Genomic DNA, 24,640 nt, shown 5'->3' with positions numbered 1-24,640 from the left:
GGAGAGTTTCCCACCTAGACCCTGTGGGTATTAACAACTCTTTACACCTCACATGGTCCTCAACTAACCACCGAAGCACCTTAAATCCTGCGTCACAAAAATCAGGCCTATGAATGGAGATGAACTGCCTAACTGTTAGCGACTGCTGGGAGTCTCCACTGTACAGTGCAGGTTAACTAAAAATCAAAAGACAAGGAAGAACCTGTTGAAGACTGGTTCCCCAACTTGGCTACAGTTAGAAGAAAAAGATACGTGTTGCAAAAATGCTGGCTCCTTCTGATCTCTTGACAGGATGGAAGCTTAACTGACGTTAATCGCCCTAATCTAAAATGATAACTTCTTGGGCAATTGTGTGAAGACATGGCACCTGGGAGAGGATTAGAAGAAATAGGGACTGGGACACATCCTTTGGATCCAGTAGGATGGTAAAGAGACAAATTACGCGTAAGACCAGGCCTGGAACAACGTGAGGCCCAGAGTCACATTAACCTAGTTAAACATGGAGTTGGACACCGACACCGACAGCGTGCCGGAAGTGGGAAAGAAATTACCCCCATCCAACACGGGGACAGTTACCGAGACGAGCCCACAGGCGGGAGCTCCTAGAGCGTCTTTGCCCTCATCCAAGATGGCGGCCCCGTGGGCGCTGTCCCGGCTCCGCCCCGTGCCGCGGCCCCGCCTCTTCTTCGCCCCTCCCTCCGCCCCCTCGCAGTCTCCAGCCGGGTCTGAGGTGCAGGCGCGAGGAGAGCGGGCTGCAGGCGCTTGACATGGCGGCAGTGGCGGCGACTGCGGCGACCAAGGGGAATGGGGGCGGCAGCGGCCGAGCCGGGGCCGGCGAAGGCGGCGGCACGCGGAAGAGGAAGGGCCCCGGGCCTGTGGCCACGGCGTACCTGGTCATCTACAATGTGGTGATGACGGCCGGGTGAGGCTGCGCGCGGGGAGGCGGGGAGCGAGCTCTGCGGCCGGGCGGCCAAGTGTGGGAACCCGCACCCGGGGCCGCCGCGGTGCGGAGCGCGGGGAAGGCTGGCCCGGGGCCGCCTGGGCAGGGCCTCGCCGGGGCGGGCGAGCGGGCTGGCCACAGGTGCGGGTCGGGTCGGGGCGCAGTGGAGGGGAGGCCAGCCCGGGCGGCCGGTCACGAGCCGCGGCGTGGAAGCAGCGCTGGCTGCGGAGACCATTCATTTCAGCGGTGGTTTTCAAAACCCGGGCAGAGCTTTCATCTCCGAGGGAGTGGGAAGGCGTTCAAAGTTTTTGGCCAGCCACCCGAGTCGGAGCTGTCCGATGGCCGGATATAGACTTCCTAGACAGGACTGGGGCAAGTTGAGGTTGGGAGAGTATCGACCCTCAAAATGGTTTTGCCCTATTGCAGTCTGTCCCTTAATAGCAGGGTTTTAGTTCTAGTTCTCACACAACTTGCCGTGTGACTTTGAATGAATCTGCTGCTTTCTCTGGGCCTCTGGATTTTTTTTTTTTTTTTTCCGGTTAGGTGGAATTGGGCTAGGTGAATCCAGTTTCGAAATCCGGTAGTTTTGGTGAGGTGGATCACAATATAAATTGTTAGGAAATTTCTAAGCTGTGAAACACATTTTCTTACTTTTCCTTTCTTTGCTTTTTTTTTTTTTTAGATCTAGAGAGCTCTTCATGTAGTCTTGGTTGGCCCAGAACTTGTGATCCTCCTGTCTCTGTCTTCTGACGTTGGAATTAGTGGCCCGTGACACCACTCTAGACTTCCTAGCATTCATTCCTTTGTTTATTTACTGGTCCTGGAATTGAACCTAAGGCCTCACACTTGCACCCATTCTTCTCTGCTATATCCCTACCACTGTAGCTATTTTTTAGGTAAAGCTTTCAAATATACAGAAAAGAATTAGTAATATAAATGGGAGCTATTTTTTAGGTAAAGCTTTCAAATATACAGAAAAGAATTAGTAATATAAATGGGAGGTGTTGAAACATACGCTCAGGTTGTGCATGGTGGATCTCTGAGTTCAAGGCCATCCTGAGTGAGTTCCAGGACAGCTTCATTATGGAATTTAATAGGGGATCCTAGGGCCTAATATTTGTTTTTGAGATGGAAAATGGAGCAGAAAAGTAATGTTCACAACTGTATGTTCCTGTGCTTTCTTGTTTCATGTTTTTCTAATCAATAAGCCTATTGATCTCTTTTCTCATTTGGTTTTGGGAAATTTAAAACTGTTGTTTTTCAAAGGCAACTTTTTATTCATATTCCATAGGTGATTTAGGTAAGAAAGATTATATATGGACATATCCCACTGAGACACTTGTGAAAATAGTTTTTCCAGTCTTACTATTATTATTAAAGCCCCTTTAATAGCACAGTTGAAACCCGAACACTTTGTTCCCCCTTAGACATTCTGGGATCTGATTTAACTGCACAAAGACTATGTTAGGTTATTCCATTTGTATTAGTCTTGTTCTTAGCAGATATATTTACCGAAGAACCAAGTTCCAGATGAGTGAGGTGCCACTGTGTAATTTTATTTTAACAGGATGCTGTAGGTGGTGTAACACTTATTCGTGCTACAACTTGGCCTTTGGGAGCTATAGTTGGCGTGTCCATCACTTTTATACCACACTTGAAATAATCCCATTACAAAGAAGGAAGGTTTGTTTTGGTGCACAGTTTTGGAGGTCCAGTCCTACAGCTGAAGGACCTCCTTGTGTTGGGCCAAGTGACAAAGCAGGAACAGAACTGTTCACCTTGTAATCATGCCACAAAAGAGGAAGAAAGAGGATCAGGATTTCACAATCTTCTTTCAGGGCATGTCCCCAGTAACTTACTTCTCAGTAGGCCTCACCTCTCAAAGGTTCCACCACCTCCAAGTAGTGTCACTTTGGGGAGCATGCCCTTCACATGGGTGTGGGGTGGGTAGTAGCATTAAAGCAGTGACTCTCTACCTTCCTAACACTTTGACCCTTTAATACAGTTCCTCATGTTGTTGTGAGCCCTAACCATAAAACTATTTTTGTTGCTACTTCAAACTGTAATATTGCTACTGTTATGAGTTGTAATGTTTTCTGATGGTCTTAAGCGACCCCTGTGAATGGATTGTTTGACACTCAAAGGGGTCTCAACCTTAAAGCCAAACCATTGCAATTGATAAATCCAGTATTCTAGGATTTTTTTTTAAATAAGTTATGCTTTTACTATATCTTTTTTTTTTTTTTTTTTTTTTTTTTTTTTTTTTTTTTTTACTATATCCAACTTAGGTTTTGTTCTCTCTCCTAATTGCACTTTCTCTTTTTTACTAGGTGGCTGGTGATAGCAGTTGGGCTTGTGAGAGCATACCTGGCTAAGGGCAGCTACCACAGTCTTTATTATTCAATAGAGAAGCCTTTGAAATTTTTCCAAACAGGAGCCTTACTGGAGGTACGTTTTGAGATTTTTGTCACTAATCTCAAATGTTATAAAGTAAAAAAACATGCTGTTATTATGATAAAATATATTGAAATTGCCTTATCCTTGTTGAGTTTGCTTTAAATTTGGAAATTTTGTTTTATGAAATCAATGCCTCAACTGTCTTTGAAATTCCAAAAAAATTTAAAATTCCACTTTCTATCCAGCTGTTATAGGAAACAAATGACTCAAGCTTGTATTAGGATTTTGAAAAATTCTAGGAATGCCCTAGTGAAGTGTTGACAAACTCATGCTTTCAGGGTCCATATAGCAGGGATTGCTGTAACAGGAATGGTGAGTGTCATTGGTGATGATAGTATGTTAGTAATAGATTGGAAACACAGCAGTACCTGCCCAGAGACATCCAAATCTAAAATTATTAACAAAGGCTTTGAAGGACAGTAGAGATTCTCAGTGAGACTGTTGGTTCTGGGCTTATCTTAGTCCTCTTTGTTGAATCAGTGTAGTTCAGGTTTTGAGTATAATTGGATTTTTGAGTTATGTCTGACAGAAAAAAATCCAGCTCAAAGAATTTTAAGAATAAAGAAATCTTCTGGTCTGAAGCTGATAAAGATATAAAGTTATGGGCTGGAAGGATGGTTCAGAAATTAAGAGCCCTGGCTGCTCTCTCGGAAGACCTGGGTTCAATCCCCAACACCCACATGGTGGATCACAATTGTCTGTAACTCCAGTTCCAGGGAATCTGACACCCTCTTGACCCCCGAGGGCACCAAGAATACATATGCAAAAACACTCATAAAAGTAAGTTAGTAAAATAATCTTCTAAAAAGATAAAAGGTTAACTGTCAAGATGAAAGGAACCAGCTCAGGACTGAGAACCAGTGATTTTGACATTAGAACTGTTTCTCTTAGGCTCTACTGTTGTAGACATCCTTTATGTGGTGGGGAGGGGGTTGGTTTTTCTGAGCGTCTGTATCAGGTATAGTTCTAGGAAGGATTCTGGTTGGCCCTGTTTGTTCCAGCTTGATCAGCAGGCTTAGAGCACGTGCCTGTTCTTCTGGCCAATGGACTATAGATTTTGGTAGTGGAAAAAGAGGCTGAGATTATTTAGGGTCATACAAAATCAAAAGCTGCATAGTTGTAGTGAAAAAGCTTTGAGTAGTATAGAAGACAAGATGGGCAATTTATTTCCCTTATTCTCGAGGGCAAAAGCAGCATGACGATTGTGTCTCAGTGGCAATTTAAAATCCAAACTAGGGAATAATGTTTAAGATCTCCAGTTCTCACCCTGACTTTTAAAAGCAAAAAGTTGTAGCTTTTGTTTCTGCTTTTTTCTCTTAGAAAGTAAGCTCTCTCCACTCTTGCGCCTGTCAGGGGTGCTGTGATTTGAGCATCCCCTGAGTACCTATGCTAGCCGTGCTGCATTGACCAGCACAGCCTGCAGATTGGTCTTTTATCCCTTGGCCACCTTTTTGACTTGGAAAACAATTAGGCTAGAACTGATTTCTAGTTTCTTCCTGTTCAAATACTATGAATCCCAGAAAAATAGCAGATTCTTGTTGCAGGCTTTCTTGGACTGCCAGCCCTCCAGATCATGACATGGAGACTTATTACTAATTATTAATGATTGGCCTTAGCTTAGGCTTGTTTCTAGCTAGCTTTTTGGTTTTCCTTTTAACTTAAATTTACCCATTTCTGTTAATCTACATGCTGCCCCAAGTCTCATTTACCTTATCTAGGTACTGCCCATCCTGCCTTCCTGCTTCCTTTTTGACTGGCTGATTGGCTCCCCTTTTCTCAATTCCTGTTAGCCCCACCTGTCCCTCCTCTGCTTAGTTATTGGCTGGTCAGGTTTTTATTTGACCAATCAGGTGCCTTAAGCATGCAAGGTGAAATAGCAAAACACTTTTCCATAGTTAAACAAATACAGCATAGACAAATGCAGCACACCTTTACATATTTATTTTGCAACACAATGTAATACATCTTTACATCATTAAACGAATATTCTATTCCACAACAGATTCTAGTGTGAATCATTTTTAAGTTTAGTTCCAGGGATTCCTCGAACCGGGAAGAAATATAAGTAGCATTCTTTTTAATCACCTTGTCACACACAGTTCCCTCAGCTACAGAGAAGCACATCTGAGATCAGGGCCATCAGAAACTGCCTCAGTGCCTGATGTAGGAGGGGTTACTCAGGGTGAAAACATGACCTCGATTTTAAGGGGATTTCCTTGAGGATTTTGTAATATATAAGTATAATTTTAAAAAATTAAGTATGTCTTAGAGAAGGTAAGTCTCCAGAGCCAAGTCTTAGACTTTGAAGGATGATTGGCCTGATCATCTCTGTTGAATTTTTAATAGGGATTTAAGAAATTAAATTTTTTTTATCTTTGTCAATCTCCACTAAAATGTTACTACATGACAAATCCTGGATTTGGTTTTAGGAAAAGACTGCGCCCCTAAAATGGAAAAGTCTTTCAACCCACCCACCCCTAAGAGAGAAAGAGACATTAAAAAGGACTGTGTACAGTGATGTGATGACTCCTAGAGACAAGCAGGTGAACTGTGCAAAGGTCCAGAGTGCTGTCAAGAGCACCTGCTGAGACACATTCCTGTGCAGGGCTTAGGAAAGTTTTTATCACCTACACAGCAAACTTTGTATAATCATTAGATATGTGCAGATTGGTTAATTACACTGTATCCATTAACAGGATGAGAAAATTAATCTAGATAAGCTAGCTACTCTTTTACCTGTATGTGACTGATGTTCTTTAGTGGGGCCTTTGGGAATTAGTTTAAAAAGGAAACGGAAGTTAGTTGTTCCCAAGAAATTTCAAATCTTCTTACGAATACATAAAAGACTTAAAAAAAATTTACTAAGCAAGCCCAAGTCGTCATGTAGTGATGTGTCCGTACCAGAAACATGAATTATTGGTGGCATGTTCAGTCTGGATGAACCATAAAACCATACTGTGTAAAAAGAAGGCAGACACAAAACATCAATAGATATTGTGACTCCTTTGCATGAAATATCCAGGACACAAGTCTGTAGAGGCAGGGGAGTGACTGTTAATGGGTACAGGGTTTCCTTTTAAAGGGATGAAAATGTTCTAATGTAAATAGTGATGTTGACTGTCCAACTTTGTGACTGTACTGAACAAAATCACTGAATTGTACATGTATAAAGGGTGGATTTTGTAGTCTTGTAAGTTATATCTTGGATTTAAAATGCTGTTTGTCTAAAATGTGCTATGGGTAAGATCTTTCTCATTTTTGCTTTGGATTCATGATAGTCCTTGACAAGGCAGACTTTTCCTAGTTTGTCTGTGCAGAGATTGAACATTAGGCTGAGAATATAGTGTGTGGTAGAGTCCTAGGTTCAGTTCCTTGTATACACACACAGACAAATACTTGGTTGATGTTACAGTCATGGTAGTTGCTCTTGCTTTTTTAAATCTTGTTTTGTGTTTTGAACCTAGAGTCTCATCCACACTAGGTTAACACTGTATTGTATCCCTAGCCCTCCCTTAAAAACAAACAAACAAAAGCCTTTTACTAGACAGGCAAAATAGCTCACTGGGTAAAGGCACTTCCTGTGCAAGCCTGGGGACCTGAGCCCTGGGGACATGACGGAAGAATTGAGCTGATACCACACAGTTATCCTCTGACCTCCACACATATGTGACACCCCCCACACACAAACATTAATAACACATAGTTAAAAAATTATTTTTGAGATAGTGTCTTGTTAAGTTGCCCAGGCTGCCCTTTAACCCCCTTTATAGTCGCGCCCCCCCCCCCATACCATTGAACTCGAGGCCCTCCTGTCTCATTCTCATGAGTAGTGAGGACTGTAGACCTGTACCAGTAGGCTGGGCCAGAATGGCAATTGAAAATGATTTCTGACTAAAGTTGGATTTCTGCATGCTTTTGGTTAAAATAGGAGTGCATGTTCACTGTGTCCCAGGACTGAGGGTAAGGTTTCCAACAGGTAGAGGTTGTTTGCACAGACCTGTTGAGCTGGGACAAGCCACATAGATTATTATGTACCTCATTTATCTACCACTGTCCTTCTGGTCCTAGTGACCCACAGCAACTCTTAGACGTCCCACTCACCTCTAGATCTTCTACAATAAGGGAAGCCATGCTGGCTCATGTTTTACCTTTTCCTAGAGCTGACCTGTTGCAGGGTTCCAAGTGGCAGACTTAGTTCTGGAGGGCTGTGAGGGACCTCAGACAACTTCTGCCAGATCTTGAAACCCCACTAGCTCATTCTTGGCCCTACGTCTTCTTCTAGTCCGAGTTTTCATACTTACTCCTCCGTCCTTCAGATCCCGAATGGAATAGGAAATGGTTTTGCATGCTTTTTAAGTAGAGGGCAATACAGTTAACCCATAGGTCTTTAAGAAAAGGGCTCCCAGCTTAAGCCCCTGAGTGTTTCTGGCCCTGTGGCTCAATCCTTAGCTATTTCCCATGTTAGTGTCCAAGGTATTACTAATAGATCTGTATGCTCCAGACATTACTAGTCAAGTTTGCTTCTATGAACTGGTGTGGGGACAGTTCACAAGAGGACAGTTTTTCCTCTTTGTGGGAACTTGTTAATTTTCCAGTAACAGTTTTATGTCTTTTGGAACTTTTGAAACAATCTACATGCATTTGTTAGACTCTCTCTCTCTCTCTCTCTCTCTCTCTCTCTCTCTTTTTTTTTCCGAGACAGAGTTTCTCTGTGTATTTGGAGTCTATCCTGGCACTCGCTCTGGAGACCAGGCTGGCCTTGAACTCACAGAGATCCACCTGCCTCTGATCCCGAGTGCTGGGTTTAAAGGCGTGCACCTCCACCGCCCAGCTAGACTCTCTCTATTCTGAAGATTGCTTTTGAGAGAACAGATCTCTAAAAGAGTTTGGAAAGGCTAGCAGAGCCAGTTATGTGGAGACATCTAGTACAAACTCGTTGAACAACAAAGCCCAGAAAAACCAGCTTCAGAAACTGTGAGAATTGAATGGGAGAAAAGGAACCTGGATGTAAGAAGTGTCACAACATTTGACAGGAACAGGGAGTCTGTAGGAAATAAGAACCTGCCCACACAGGTGTCATTGCTTGACAACTCAAGCAAATAGAAGTTAAATAATACAGTGCTCAAAGAGGTGAGAAAACTAATGATTTTAGAACAGAATGTGCTAAAATTAAAAAAACAACTCCAACCCCCCAAAATTAAATATATGGGTAGTGACTGTAGGGCAGGAAAGGGACACGGTAGTGACACAAGCAGTAACCCTGAAGACTGAGGAGACAGTTGTTCCCAAGAGCATCTCAGGTAAAGCAGATTCAGAGCAGAAGCCATTGAGAACTGTGGAGTTCACCATTTAAGACATGAAAAGAGCATTGCACAGTATGGACTGCCTGGCACAAGGGAGATGTATGTTGGTGGACTGGCTGGTGGGTACAGGTACTAGAACAGGAAGGCACAGCCTATGAGGAAGTGGAGCTCATTGAACTAACCATTAGTGTTAAAATCAGTGTGTCCACAGAACTGAATGCAGACATAAAACCTTTAAAAGAGCAATAAGGCCATGCAAAAAAATGGGGAAATTTGGAATATGTAATTCAAAGTAATTGTGAAGAAAAAAAAAATACAGAAACTTTTCTGAATGGAACGGCTGGTTATTGACAGTTTATGGCACACCACAGAGGAGCTTTTCTGCCAGGAAAAAAATCTTCCTCTTTTTGTATTTCTAAGTTCTTAAACTTAGAGCAAAGATATTAAGTCCTGGAAGAAAAGAAACTTGGAATTGAAACAGTCAGAGCAACTTAGGGCCTTAGACTCTGGCCTTCCTAAAGAACAAAATCCATGTGAGCTGGGTGAGAGCAGTAGGCTCCTAAGGAGACATTTCCTACATGTGGGAACATTCTAACACCTCTAGAAGCAACAGAGCTTGGGAAGAGAACCAAAGTCCAATTGCTGTTACATAAATAATAAAGTCTTTGGCTCTCTGTATTTAAACTGTCTATTAGTGTCTACTGTCCAGTACAGTAGCCACTAATCACATAGTTATGGAGCCCTTGAGACATGGCTGGTGGGACTGAGAAACTAAGTTTTAAATTTCATTTCCATTTTGATAGGTACATGTGACTAGTGGCATCTGCATAGCCCAGGATAGATAGACCATGATCCAGATTGCACCTGGAACCACCTGGAATTCCATGATGTGGTTCAGATTCTGCCAGAACAGAGTGAAGTAAGAAGGGTAATGAATGAGTCAAAGGAGGCTGACATGCTGGAAATGTTATATCACCTGAAGTTTTGAAGCTGCTGCTTCTTCCTTTTTTTTTTTTTTTTTTTTTTTTTTCTTTCTTCTTGTTGTTGCTTGAGCCAGGGTTTCTCTGTATAGCTTTGTAGACCAGGCTGGCCTCTGCCTGCCTCTGCCTCCCTAGTGCTGGGGTTAAAGGCATCCGCCACCACTGCCTGGCTGAAGCTTTTTAATTTAGAACAATGAGGCTAATTACTGAGATACATGGGTGTTTTCAGATTAGGAAAATGTGTAGAATAAGCAAAACCTGGGGTGTTGGAGAAGGGTTGGAAGGGTGTTGCCATTGCCAGTGCTGTCTGTCGAGTGGGAGTGGGGAGTACAAGGTGCTGAATAAGAGCTATCTGCTCCTACTTCTGTGTTTTAGTATACAAGACTCTTATATGAGTCTTGAAAGACACAATAAATAATATGTAATAAATGTAATAAAAAGCAGGATGGGTGAGGAAAATAGGATTAAGACTGTTTAAAAAAGGAAAACAATAGCTTAGGTAGTTTGTGGATTCCATCTTGCAGCCTCAGCTTGAGAGCTTGGGGTCATGGAAATATAACTGAGATCTGTATTTGCTGTAGAGAGTCTTTCAAAGTTGAAAATGAGAATAGCAGGGGCTGGAGAGATGGCTTTGGTGCACCCTCTGGAGGACACAGGTTCAGTTCCCAGCACCCACAACCCACCTAGCTCACAACAGTCTACCTCCAGTTCCAGGCCATCTGATGCCTCTTCTGGCATCTGTGGGTACCAGGCATGCATATGGTAGACATACATTTATGTACATGGAGGCAAAACACTCATATGCAGAAAATAAAAATAGATAAATCTTAAGAAACAGTGTGTGACAGGAGAATTACTATAAACTTACAAGATGATAGGCAAATAGCATAAGTAAATGCTCTTGCATAGCATATGTGAGGCCCTCGTTTCAACTCTCAGTGCCACAAAAAAGTGGGTGGAGAGAAAAAGAGAAAAGAAAAGTTGGCTAAGACTAGATGGGCATGGTGGGACATAACTGTAATCTATAAACTAGCTGAGGCTGAAAGACTGGGAGTTTGAGACCAACCTTGGCTAAGTAGTAAGACTGGATCAAAAGAGGAACAGGCAGAGTGGTAGGGACGGGGGAAGATCACAGCATAAGATAAAGCTGATTTCACAATGAGCAGAGTTAAGTGTGTCTGTAGCAGGAACATGGGAGATCATTTGATGAGTAAATGTTTACCCGAACAGAGAAACAAAATGTGTAAAAAGGCTGGCAGAAATGCTTGAGAAGTGAAAATAGAATGCTTAAGATTCGTCATACTATATATGAAAACACTGCAGACGTGAAATTTAGGTCCTAAGACAGTTTTTGTCCTTGATTAACATGGTGACCCTGTTTTCTTTTGGGACTTAATTTATTGTGTGCAGTGAACACACTGGATTAAATTACTTCCCATTATAAAGTTCTGTGAAGCTTTAGCACTTCACTCTCAGAAAATGAAACTTAAACAAATAATTAGTCTATAGTTTTACAAGATAGTGAAACTCGGTAACTATGAGAAAATATTGGTAATTAGGGCAGTTTCACTTGTTTTCTCTTTGGAGGGTATAAAAGGATTTTGGAAAAACATTTGGTGTCTCCGAAGGTGATCAGTAAATGGACTTTTTTGTTTGGTTTGGTTTTGCTTAGGTTCTAAATATTTGGAAAGGAGTTGAGTGAGAATGTTAAAAATAGCCCATGTAGTGAAGGCTAGACTGGAAAACATGCTTTGTTTCTTCACTGAACCCCAGAGGTGGTTTCACACACTCCATTACAGGTGGTAGCAGCCAGGATGACCTGGAAGAGCCCATGAGAACTTAGCTTCTTTTTTGTTTTTTTTTTCCAAGAACTTTATGAATACATTCATTATAGAAAATAATAGGTTTCATGATACATTTTTCACATATGTGTATCACATATGGTACTCACATATACCCCACTATCTCCGTCCTGCCCCATTGGTCCCCTTCCACATAAGGAACTTTATGGAAATTTCGGGTTAGACTGAGTTCAGCACACCCTATTTATTCCTTCCAAATCTGACACCAGGATGAGTCATCTTCTTTTCCTGAGGTAAATAAATTAAAAGGTGGAGAAAGACCAGTAGGAGTTGTCAGAAATCCTGCTCTTGGCTACCCGAGGAGAGAGAAGTTCTCCCTTCTAACAGTGTATATTCACTGTTTGAATTGAAGATGGTGAAGGAGGTGATGCATATTGTTCATAAGCTCCATGCCTCAAAATTGCCCCTGTTACATTTTGGTATCTGTCCCTCAAGACGACATAACAAGGTTAGGGATGAAGTCCAGTGGTAGAGCACCTACTTAGGATATGTGAGACCCTGGAATTGATCCTCAGCACTGGGGGAAAAGGCTAGATGTTATATGCATGGATTTTAAACAGAATGGGATTATCTGAATATGGTATTTTATTTTCCAAATTGAATCAAATTTGGTTAGTTATGGGCTGCTACACAGTGGAAACTATAGTAGACACAACTTGAGTTGCCCTGCTCTGAATTTCATCTTGTCTGGAAGCTCTCTCTGTTCTTGAGACTGAACCCACAGCAACTGCATCTCTTGCCAATGATCACCTCCTAAGCCAGTTGAAGTGGGCACATACCTGACCTGTACTGGGCTGATCAGGTGTTTTTCTTCCCACATGGTTTCCTGTTCACCTTGAGACTTGTTAAACTCTGTGTAGATGCTGCTTTGCTGTTATTTCCTTACCTTAGATTAAAAATGAAATTGAAGGGGCTGGAGAGATGGCTCCGTGGTTAGGAGCACTAGCTGTTCTTCCAGAGGACCTGGGTTCCCAGCAACCATGTGGTATAAAGAACATACCTTCCAGCAAAACATCCATACACATTAAATAACAATTTTTTTTTTTTTTTTTTGAGACAGGGTTTCTCAGTGGCTTTGGAGGCTGTCCTGGAACTAGCTCTTGTAGTTCAGGCTGGTCTCTAACTCACAGAGATCCATCTGCCTCTGCCTCCCAAGTGCTGGGATTAAAGGTATGTGCCTCCACCGCCCGGCCAAAATAATTTTTTAAATGAAATTAGAAATGTTTGTTGATAACTCACAAAATTTCCTCAGTTCAAAATTTCCTCAGTTCAAATTGTAGAAGCTTTTACAAAAAGGGTATTTCTAAATAACAATTGCTCAAGATGGTGTTTGATACTGAGATTAAAATTTAAAACCAAAATCAGTGTATTTTTTGGTAGGTAGGTAGTGTAGCATTTGAATCAACTGGGAAAGACCAAAGACTTAGACTCAACTCATTTAGATTAGATGAATTTATTCTTACTGCTAGCAGAAGATGTCAGCCTTAGAGCCAAACAGCATGCTATGCCAAAGGGGGCTAAAGGAGGAATTGATACAGGTTGATTACAAGGTGCACATTACAATTATCTATGGAATTCATAGCTGGGCAAGAAAATTGTTTTACTTCCTGCAGTTGTTTCTCTTTCCCATTGTATAGTAACAAAAAGACCACCTCATCCCACTCCCACAGGAATAAGCAGGGTTACAAAAGCAGAAAGCAGGAACATCATTATCCTATTCTTATTAAATCTTCAGGCCTCTAGGGTCTCGAAGGCATTCCAGGACAAAGGTCAACATCCCTTAAGGGGTGCCTGCTACCATATTAAGTTTCTTTAGCTATTACAGGGGAGTTCGGTGTAAACTATTAAACAGGTCTGAGCACTCTGGGCAAAGTGTCACTGGAGTAGGGTAGAGGCCATCAAGTTAGGGCTGTCTGTCATATCCCCACAATGTAAAGGGCTCTGGAGGAAAGAATGTATTGTGTTTTTGCAGGTGGTTTGAATATGGTAAGTTTTCTCTACTGTTATTCCTATCAGGTATGCTTGTTTTAGTCCAGTGATTTTATTCTATGATCCCAGAACACTGGTACCTCTTAGGACAGCAGTTCTCAACCTGTGGGTCCAAACCCCTTGGGGATTGAATGACCCTTTCACAAGGGTCACCTGATTTCATCAGAAAACATATACATTTACATTACAATTCATAACAGTAGCAAAATTACAGTTATGAAGTAGCAACAAAAATAATGTTGTGGTTGGGTGCTACAACATGAGGAACTGTATTAAAGGGTTGCAGCATTAGCAAGATTGAGAACCACTGTCCTAAGGAGTTAGGAAAATTATATAAAGGTGTTTTCATTTTCGTGGTTACTAGGGACACTGCTAACATGATGTCCCATAGTGCATGGAAGAGTCCAACTTAATGAAGATTTGTTCTGCCCCACCCCCAGGCTAGCCTCTCATAGTATATACTAATACTAAAAACCTTCACAAGATGTTAAGAGAAAAGGCTTAGAGGATTTCTGTAGGCTTGGTTGCTGTACTCCGTACAGTCAGCAGTTTGCAGCGGCACACACTTAGTTCCCAATTCTGTAAGTTACAAGCTAAAGCCTATGGGTTCTCTCATCAGGGACTCGCAAGACTGAAATCAAGGTGCCAGCATGAAGCATCAGGGAGGCTGACGATGTCATTGGGGTTCTTGTTTCCTGGCTCGCTGTTGGCTGGCAACCATTTGTCACTCAGGGACTATTCCTTGCACACAGCCCCTCCAGCCTCCAAGTATGCTATGTTGTTCTTTGAGTGTCTCTGGCTTCCCTACTGCCACCTGCCTCAGAAGACTCTTATTCTCTTTCCAGTTCTGAGACTCAAACCCAAGATCACATGCATGCTAGAAAACTCTTAAAGTGTGCTTATGATTTAGTCAGTCTACCCAAACCATCTTGGTACTTTAAAATCAGTTGACTTACTGAGGTGTGGTGGCCCATGCTTGTAGTCATAACAACTAGGAGCTGTGGCAGGAGGATTTTTATAAGTTCGAAACCAGGCTGGCTATATTGTGAGTTCCAGGCCAGCCTGTGCTACAGAGTGAGATGTTATCTATAGATAAATAAATATTAAATAAATAAATTGACATTTTAATTACATTTGCAAAATCTTTATCCTACAATATCTAGATCGTTAGTTATTTGGATAACCTTGGACGATTGCCTTTAGAATTCTATGTGCTAACACCATCAATTGGAAGAAAAAGCTAATATGAAATAAAGATACTACCTCAAAATAATTTGTTCCCTCTCACATTGTGTTCTGGAAGTACAATGGCACTCCTAGCCTGCATACTTGACTGAGAAGGTTTCAGAGTGCTAGTGTTGTTACTGAAAAAGTAACAACTGAAATATGAGGTAGAGTACTGAAGGTTGCTGCTCAGACTTTAGACATTAAATTAGCAGGGTAATTCTGGCTGGGTGGTGCATACCTTTAAACCCAACATACAGAAGCATCTCTGTGAGTTCAAGGCCAACCTGGTCTACATAGCAAGTTCCAGGCAAGCCAAGGGTATATGGTGAGACCCTGTCTCAAAAAAAAAAAAAAAAAAAAAAGTGGGAACAACACCTTCTCTAATATAGACTAATAATATTTCATGTTATCTGTGTGATGGTAAGAAATTTCGGGCTGAGCGGTGATGGCACATGCCTTTATTCCCAGCACTTGGGAGGCAGAAGCAATGCAGATCTCTGAGTTTGAGGCCAGCCTGGTCTATAGATCCAGTTCCAGGATAGCCAGGGCTATATAGAGAAACCTTGTCTCAAAAAACCAAAAAAAGAAAGGGGTGGGGGAGGAAAGAAGGAAGGAAGGAAAGAAGAAAAGAAATTTCAGTTGTCAAACAGAAGTTTTATTTTGTGATAGCTTTGGTTTTAAAATTATTGTTGTTACTATTTGTGTGGTTGGCTATGTGTATACAAGTACATGGAAGCTGGAAACCAGAGAACGCCTTAGGTATCCACCTTAGTTTCTGTGTGTTTTTTTGCTGTTTTTTGACTCAAGCTTTTTCACTGTTTGGAACCTGCCATGTAGGTGAGGCTTTGTCCTCACCAGCACTAGATTACCAGCCTGATTTGTTTGTTTGTTTGTTTGTTTGTTTGTTTATGTGTGGTTCTAAGGATTGAACTCAGGTCTCTTGTGAGTACTTAACTGTGACTGAGTTATTTTCTCAGCTCTAGTTTTTAATTTTATCTGAAAGGGTCCCCAGTCTAGTGCATAACTATATTTTTGCCTCTTGAATTCTGTGGGTCATTTTGCTGTGGTGGTGGTGGTGATGGTTCATTTTCTCATAATTTATCTTTTGGTCCTTGTTTCACTATTTAAAAAATAGGATGTGCAAGGAAATTATGCACACTAGGCCCAGGATTTCAGGACAGAAGGATACGTTTTCTGTGCTTTCTTAGTTTGACCCATTGGAATAACCTACAGGATTACCTCTGTGCTGTACTTTGTACAGAAGATCTAGTAAATCTGAAATAGAATTCCATTTGTCTGCTCTGCTGTGTTTCTGTCACTATCAACCTTAATGGTGGTTTTGTTTCTCGTGATAGTTTGAGTAAGCTAGTGCTTACTCAGGGTGGTGTCGGAAATTCTTACTATGTTTTGAGTTTTGTTTATTATTATGTGGGGGTGGGCACAGGAGTCACAGTGAACATGGGGAAGTGAGGGAACACTGTGGAGTCAGTCCCTTCATCTACCTTCCCATGGGCTCCTCACAAACTTGGTTGCCCAGATTGTACAGCAGGGCCTTCACCTATTGAGCCATCTTCCTGGCCCCTGAGTGTGAGTGAGTGAGTGTGTGTGTGTGTGTGTGTGTGTGTGTGTGTGTGTGTGATATATAATTTTCTTTTATTTCTTTGTGTTTCAGTTCGGATAGTTTTTTTGAAATTTTTGTGTAAGTAGGTCATATCAGCTGTAAGTTTTATTAGGAAGGTGAATGGAGCATTGTAAAATCTGTGTGTTGAAAAAGGAGAGGCTCAGTCTCGTAGGATAGAGACCTAGAAAAGAAGGGTAGCATGAATTGCTGCCAGTTCTTCATCCAGTGCTCTGTCCTTAACGAGCAGTCAGGATGTCTTGTCCCATACATGAAGAGAATGCATGCCGCTTTCTGTCTTCTCAAAGGATGCATTTCATTCATGTGTTTCAGCCCTTGTTTTAATCTAGATATGTCTTCTAATTTTTCAGCTGTGCAGCAGATTTAGCTTCTCTTGTAATAGTCACACAGTTGAGATTTTCAGGGGTGCTTTTTGAAAAGGATAACATGAGTGGCTGGATGGAGATCCTTCTCTTCCCTTTTCAAGTAATGGCAACTTTTGCATAGCTCAGTTTTTTAATCCAGGCTCTCTCCCTCTACTCTGCTCGTTCCACCCCAAATGGGGTTGGGGGTGTTATAGTGAAATAAGGAGTCTTTAAGCACAGAACTAATAAGATACATTTTAGCTAAAGTCTGTCTTGTGACAATCTGACCTCTGGGTCTCATAACTCAGAAATAGTGGTAGAAAACACAGAGAATACAGAAAACCAAGGCATGGGTTCTTTCCCAGGCCATCGCTGATCATTGTGGGCAAGCCGTGCAGCTTTCTGTTTCCTAGTATTCCCACTCACTGCCCCAGCTGCCTTGTCTACCTGTCAGGGTGACTAGCCGCATCAGATAAGTGACTGCTACAGGTGTTTTATAAAAGTGGTAACAGGAACTCCAACAGATTTTATCCTTATCTCCCAGAAGAACTGTGTTCATGAACTTAGCCCTAGAAGTGGCTTCAAGACAGTCATCACCAGTGTTAAAGCAACAGGGATTTAGAAGGACATGCACAATTGGCTAGTTGGGAGGCCATTGAGATAGGGTGGAATTGGCATTCTCACTCCAGGCGCTAGAAGTGAAAACAAGACGAATCTGAGATACATCAGCAGGAATAGGAAGGCAGTTGAGATTTGGGGGTGAGGGAACATTAGTCCAACAGACCAGGAGCCCAGTGATCTCAGGTGTAACATAGAAGGAAGTGATGTGCTTCCCATTGAGGTAACCATTTTGAGATGCTGATGTAGTACATGCAGACTTCCAAGAGGTTTGGAAAGTGGACCTGGAGCTGGGAGACATGCCTAGAAATTGGACCAGGGAAGAACTCTGTAGCAAGATTGTTGAGGGAGACAAGATAGGGACCAAGGATAGGGAGCTTTGAAGAATGAATATCTGCATTGAAAGGTCTGCTGGGCGGGAACAACCAGCAAAGGCGCTACTGGTGCCATGTTGTGTGGCCTGTGACAGTTCTGTTCTGAAGATTATGGGACACAGGAGATGCTGTGGTTTGGCTGTACTTGTGAGCTGAGGAGTTATAAAAGAGGTCATTGACATCTAGCAAGCCACTATGTGACCATTAAGTCTTTAGGATCTCTCCCAGAGATGCACAAACTAAAATGAACAAACAAAACTAGTAACAAGTTTTATTTTGTTAAATAGCCTGTAGCAAGGTTTAAAAGTGCAATTTTTTTTCCTCAGGTTAAGTATTGCTGGCCACTGCTAAAAGAGCAGTTGATGTGAAATAAAGCTGTCCTCACTAATTTTCTCTCCCCCCCCTTTTTTTCCCTCTCTAGATTTTACATTGTGCTATAGGTAAGTAGAACCTGCCCCCCCCCCACCTTCTGAATGCATTGAATTGTGCCTTTTTAAGTCATAGATGATGGACTTGGTTTGATCCTTAAAAGTCAGACCATTTAATTATTATGTATATAACTGCTTGTTAAAGTAGTTGCGTCTTCTGACATAGTAAGTATTATTTAGATGTTGTCACCACACAGCATTTCCTGTTGCAACTCCTTTTCTGTTAGTTTAGAAAGTGCCTCCTCTCTCCAAGAACAGTAATAAATAGGGATGCACCCCACGCTTCTAAGCATGGCTCGGGTCTGGTCCTGTTCTTTGTTGGAGAATTTCCCTGTGGTCCCTACATGGATGTTCTCTGTGTGTATCGTAAAGCCTAACAGTTTTAACACTTATGTACAGGAGTTCTAATAAAAACAGATAGTGTGCGTGGTTGGTTGGTTTTTTTTTTTGGGGGGGGGGAGCCATCACATTTGCCCTGGAACTCTGAGGCATAACTTCTAGTAATGGGACAGATAGATCCCTGTAATTAAACACAAGTCAATTTTGGAAAGTAGACAGGTTCTATAAAGCAAGCCCACAGTGCTCTAGATTTGTCTGACAAAGGAACAATATGAAGATGATATTCATTGAAATGTACCAAAAGTCTGAAAACTTGAGATCTGTGACTCTGGTATTGCCCAGTCAGTTTAACTCATAGCTCAAGTAGGCTTGCATACTGTTGTATGTGTAGTATGATTTTTATTAATGTTTGACTGATTAATGTCCCAAATTACTTCGCTTATTTTAAAATATTTTCTTTCACCTCCTTAAAATTTCTGTCCCTGGGAATAATTACCAATGGATGCATTTGTTCATTCATACAAAACAAACAAACAGAAAAGCCTCATCAAATTCCTGGGGCTGGGTCTCGGCTGCTACTGTGGGAGTGGAGAGTACACAGTTACAGACATGGTTCAGGAAAGCCATACCAGCTGAGTCCTCCATTCTGTGGCATAATGTACCCAGAGGACTGGTGTCTGTGTCACTCTCCTGTGTGTTGATACTGCTTCCCCATCAGACTGAGCAGGCCCCTGATACATGGGTAATACTTGTAAAGCTCTTCTTTTTCCTCAAGGACCCTGTTCCTTCAGTGATTCTTTAGTGCATCATCATTGTTCTTTGCCATCATCTGCATTTTTCGTCACAGTTCACAGAATGATCAGAGTTCTTTATCTTACAAATAGTGATTTGAGAGGCAGAGGTAAGAGGATCTCTGTGAGGCCAGCCACCATGGTTACATAATGAGACCCTGTCTAAACAAAAAACCAAGACAATAATGTTGAACCTAACCTTTGAGTCTGCAATTTCCTCCTCCTCCTGGATAATTCCTCCCTGTCTCTTCACCTAGATGTATGGCGGATTCTTTCCCCTCTTCACTACTGTTTATGCCATGTTGTGTGTAAGTGAATGAATGCACATATCATAGTGTGCATCATCTGGAGGTCAAAAGACAAGCTTGGCTTCTACCTTTCTTGAGGCAAGGTATATTGTTCGCCACTACATGTACCTACTAGCTGACCCCAGGCTTCCAGGGATTTTTCTGTCGTCTTCTCCCATCTCCCCATTGTATCTACAAGTGTGGGGGGAAGACATGTATGTATGTATGTATGTATGTATATGTATATATATACACACACATACACATAAAGAGAGTGAGAGCTAGAGAGAGATACTTTATCTTTCTACCAATGGATCCCGTGCTCAGCAGACTTTCTTCTTTTAATACCACCCACAGTGGGTTGGTAGATAATTCTCTACAGACATGCCAAGAGGCCCATGTCTCTAAATCTTGTCAAACTGATAACACTCAACATCATAATTGTTGTACTCTCCTTCATTCAGCTTCTTCATGAATTCTTGTGATCTAAACTCCAATCATTTTTAAAATTAGTTAGCCAGCACCTTTAATCCCCCAGCACCCTGGAAGCAGAGGCAGGTTGATCCCTGTGAGTTTGAGGCCATTCTGGTCTACATGTGAGTTCCAAGACAGCCGAGGCTACAAAGACTGAATTGATCTCAAAACCCAGAAATTTTAAACTAAAATATAATTATAGCATTGCCTCTTCCTCCCATGTTCCCCTCCCCCCTGCTCCCTCTCAAATTCATGGTCTCTCATTCTTTAATATGTCTGTGTGTGTGTGTGTGTGTTATAGCATACACATATATGAAAGTAAATAAATGTGTAAATACAACCTGCTGAGTCTGTTTAGTGTTGCTTATATGTATATGTTTTTAGGGCTGACCACTTAGGATTGAATAATAATTTAAGGGGCTCACCTGGGAAAGACTGATTTTCCCTCTCAGCAGTCTTTAATTGTCTGTAGCTCTTCATCTGGGCATGGAGCCCCAGGAGATTTTCCCTGTCCTTGCTCAGCTCTGCTTAAACAGCAATATTGAGATTCCCTGGGCACAGATTCCCTGTCACATCTGGAAGTCACAATCTTGCAGCAGACTCTCTAGCCCTCTGGCTCTAATGGTCTTTCTGCCTCCACTTCCTCAATGTTCCTTGAGCCTTAAGGGTAAGGTTTGTGCTATAGTGTTATAGATACATCAATTGGGGCTGAGCACCCCAGCGTCAGTTGTTCTCTGTCTTTTGAATAGCTGTGGCTTTCTGTAATGGTTTCTGTGTGCTTTAAAAAGAAGAGTCTTTGATGAAGTGTGAGTGATACTTACCTGTAGGTATGAGGTGAACTCCAGTCTTGACACTTTGATGACTGTTGCTTCACTCACTGAGTTGTGCTCCAGTTCACTTTGTATTTCTTTTCTTCCATGGGTGCCACTGTCTACTTGTCCCTTAGTCAGTGTCCTCAGGTTCTGTCCTGGTTCATTAAGCTTCTGACTGAACATACCCTCTCAGAACCTCCTCTTGTCATAATTCCCCTCCACACCTTATACACACACCCCAGACTTGCCCACTGACCTCTTAGATTCTCACTCCTAGATGCATACAAGGGTATGCTCCTCAGCAAGACCCCACATTCCCAGACTCACCTTGCCTCCAGATTCTTTGTCAGGAGCCATCAGCCACAGCCTTTTAGTCACCCATTCTAGACCCAGGGTTCATCACTAACACTTTCTTCTCACACAATCTATCCTCAGACTGTCCCCTAAGTTTTCAATTTCATCCCCTAAATTTCAGATTGCCTTGTTGACAATCTGAAAAGTTGAAAACTACTTCTCCTATGAAAGGTTTCAGTCTATCTCATCAGATTCCCATATGAATTTTCCTGAAGCCATAGATGCACAATATGAATATTAACAGCTGCCATTTGTTACTTGCTATACTCCACTACTTCAGTTTGTTATGTCTTGCTCTACTTTCCATTAACAGTTGATAAAACCCAGGCATAGATCTCATCTCTGTTCCTACCACAAATAAATATGTAAGGTAAAACAGATGTTAATCTTTCATAATGTATGTCTCCAACCATGTAGTGTATTGTGGGGTGTGTGTGTGTGTGTGTGTGTGTGTGTGTGGTTAAAAGAGGGGGGAAATAAAAGGATTTGTCTTTGTGGCATTTTGAATTAAAATGGCCTCCATAGGCCCATAAGGAGTGGCATTATTAAGAGGTGTGGCTTTGTTGAATAGGTGTAACCTTGTTGAAGTAGGTGTGGCCTTGTTGGAGGGAAGTGTGTCACTGGGGGTGGCTTGAGGTTTCAGAAACTCAAGCCAGGTCCAGGGTTATTCTCTTTTCCTGCTGTCTGAGGATCTAGGTATAGAACTACTTCTCCAGCACCATGTCTGCCTGTGTCCTGCCATGCTTCCTGCCATGACAATAATGGACTAAACCTCTGAACTGTAAGACAGCCCCAATTAAATATTTTACATTATAAGAGTTGCCATGGTCATGGTTTCTCTTCACAGCAATAAAAGGCTTAACTAAGACAACTAAGTGTTGAGCCCATGTCTGTGTTGCCCACGTTCTTGTTTCACTATTCCCTGAAAGCTTTAAAAGGATGGCCTTGAACATGTTGCTTCCTGCTTAAAACCTGTGGTGATATCTTGTTTATGATTTATTAAAACCACTGGAGATCAAAATAGCAAAGCAGCCAAACTAGTTAGTTATAGAAGCTGGGTGGTAGTGGTACACACCTTTAATCCCACCACTTGGGAAGTAGAGGTAGATGGATCTCTGTTAGTTCAAAGCCACATTGAGCTACATAAAATTGATCCAGTCCTAAAGAGAAACAGCTCACACAAAGATGATCTCAGCACTTGGGATCACACACCTTTAATCCCAGTACTGGGGAGGCATAAAAGACAAGGGGTCTCATGAGGATATTGATTCTCCAGCCACACTGAGGAGAGACAGCAGTTTGAGGCTTCGTGTGATAGGATCAGCCCTTTCAGCCTGAGGTAGAAGTAAGAGGTAGTGACTTGGCTTCTTTGCTTTTCTGATCTTCAGCTTAAAGCTTGAACCCTAAAATCTGCCTCTGGGTCTTTTATTTATCATGATACAAAAACCTTTACTGTTTTTTATTTCTTCATGGTCTGCCTTCCAGTCCACAATAGGGCAGCTCTGGCTTCCTGCCTTTGCATCTATGCATGGGCTTTGCCCTCTCCTGGAATAAACAGAGCACATGACCAGCTAACTAATTTGTCTCCCCTTCCTTAACTATACTCCCTACTACCTATAAAACACTGTTGGTAACTTTCCTGTAAGACCTATTGCTATGTGCTGTCACTGCATTCCATTTGTAGAATGTATGGTTTGTCACTGTGTTTCATGCCCTCACTATTTGGGAATCAGAAACTGTTCCTTACCAGTCCCTGTGTTCCAGCACATAACAGTACACACCTATTGTCTCCTAGTGATCATGGGTTTACCAAATCCTGGTGGAATTCCAAAACATATTCCAAAGTATTTACAGTTACTTTAAAAAGCTAATGATAACAACAAAGTATGGGTATTTACCTAAAGGCAGCCTTTCAGTTTTTCATTCATAAAACTGCAGTTTTTGGAATAACAATTTGTTTTCTTGCCATTCTGGAAGTTTACTACAAGTCTTAGACTTTTAGAAACTTACTCTGTGTGTGTGTCTGTCTGTGTGTGTGTGTGTGTGTGTGTGTGTTGCTTCTAAATTGAAAAATGTAGACCTCAAACAGACTGGGGGTACTTGTGAGCTGTGTGGCTCCCAGGAGTAGTACAGACCTTGCACACCATCATTTCTATCTTAGTTAAAAGAGCTAATGAATCTGCCTGACAAGACTGTGAAAGTCAGACAGGACAGTGCCTAAAGAACATGGAGCACAGTGTTTGCAGCATGCTAGCTTAAAAATGGCCCAGTCAAGTGTTAGCTACTTATTATTATTAATGAGAACAATATATCATAGAATGTTATTTTTATAATGGTCAGTAGTCAGATTTATATAAATGTTAGGATGATTGCTCAGTAGGTGAAAACATTGACTGTAAAAGTATGAGGATCTGAGTTCAAATCCCTTGCACCTATGTAAAAAGCCAGACATGGCTGTGCATGCCTGTGTCCCCAATATTGGGAGAGAGGCAGGCAGATCCTGTGTGCATTCACCATAACACTTTTGTGCTCTCGGGGCTATAAGCCCTGATATCCCACCCTTGTGACTCAGTTCATCCAGCAAGCCTGTGTCTCCTAAAGGTTCCATGCTTTCCTAAACAGTACCACCAGCTGGTACCAAGCATTTAAATACACGAGTCCATGGGAGACACCACCCAGTATGCACTTGTACACATACAATGTAAATGTAGTTGTTTTCTTGTTTTTCTTAAGATGTGATTTTCCCAGGAGCAGTTCAGAGCCACACACTCCTAGCCTGAGCTGGAATTGTATCCCCTCCTCTTTCCCCACCCCCCACCCCCCTTCTTAGACAAAGTCAAGCTGTGTAGCCCTGGCTGGCCTGGAGCTCCCTCTATAGACCAGGTTTGCCTGGAATTCAGAGATCTGCCTGCCCTGCCTCCTGGATGCTGAGATTAACAGCACAGATATGCCGCCCCTCCCAGGTGGAGTTACATTTTGTCTGTGGCTGTGACAAAAGTGACCTCAGAAATAGACATTAAAATCCAACTAAGGGTGCTGCCTCTGTGAGGGGTCTCCACTTGTTCTTATAGGTGAATCCCTCAGCATTTCAGAGTAGTTTGTTTTCTTGAATTCTAGGAGGAATTCAATCTTTGACCTAAGGCTTTTAGGACAGTGCCCTGTCCTAAAAAAAATTCAAACTAACAAACAAAACAAAAAACCAATTTGGGGGCTGGGATGTGTCTTAATAGCAAAGTGCTTGAATAGTCTTGAGTAAAGCCCCAAAGGCAGGCCCCAGAACTACCAGACGACAACAAAATTTTAAATAAATTTCCTGTGTTTTTCTAAAATTACTATCATATTAAAAATTCATTGTGTGGCTCTAAACTGATATTCTTAGGTGACAGTGCCAAGAAAGAAGAGCAGAGGCTGAAGATAGGTAA

The 24,640-nt window shown here is 42.0% G+C and overlaps 1 protein-coding gene across 1 annotated transcript in view; it reads left to right on the top strand.

The window, feature by feature from the left end:
* The first annotated feature begins 706 nt into the window (after positions 1–706).
* The window catches only part of Hacd2 (3-hydroxyacyl-CoA dehydratase 2), an 85,514-nt gene continuing 61,580 nt past the window's right edge, over positions 707–24,640 (top strand). The window contains exons 1-3 of the mRNA XM_027412775.2: positions 707–922; positions 3,271–3,388; positions 18,155–18,173. Coding sequence (XP_027268576.1) covers positions 768–922; positions 3,271–3,388; positions 18,155–18,173 — 292 coding nt within the window. The 5' untranslated portion in view covers positions 707–767. The remainder of the gene's footprint in view (positions 923–3,270; positions 3,389–18,154; positions 18,174–24,640) is intronic.

The sequence above is a fragment of the Cricetulus griseus genome, chromosome 4, assembly GCF_003668045.3.
Source record: "Cricetulus griseus strain 17A/GY chromosome 4, alternate assembly CriGri-PICRH-1.0, whole genome shotgun sequence".
Lineage (NCBI taxonomy): Eukaryota > Metazoa > Chordata > Mammalia > Rodentia > Cricetidae > Cricetulus > Cricetulus griseus.
Note: the sequence above shows the minus strand (reverse complement) of the source record. Positions and strands in the feature narration are given on the sequence as shown.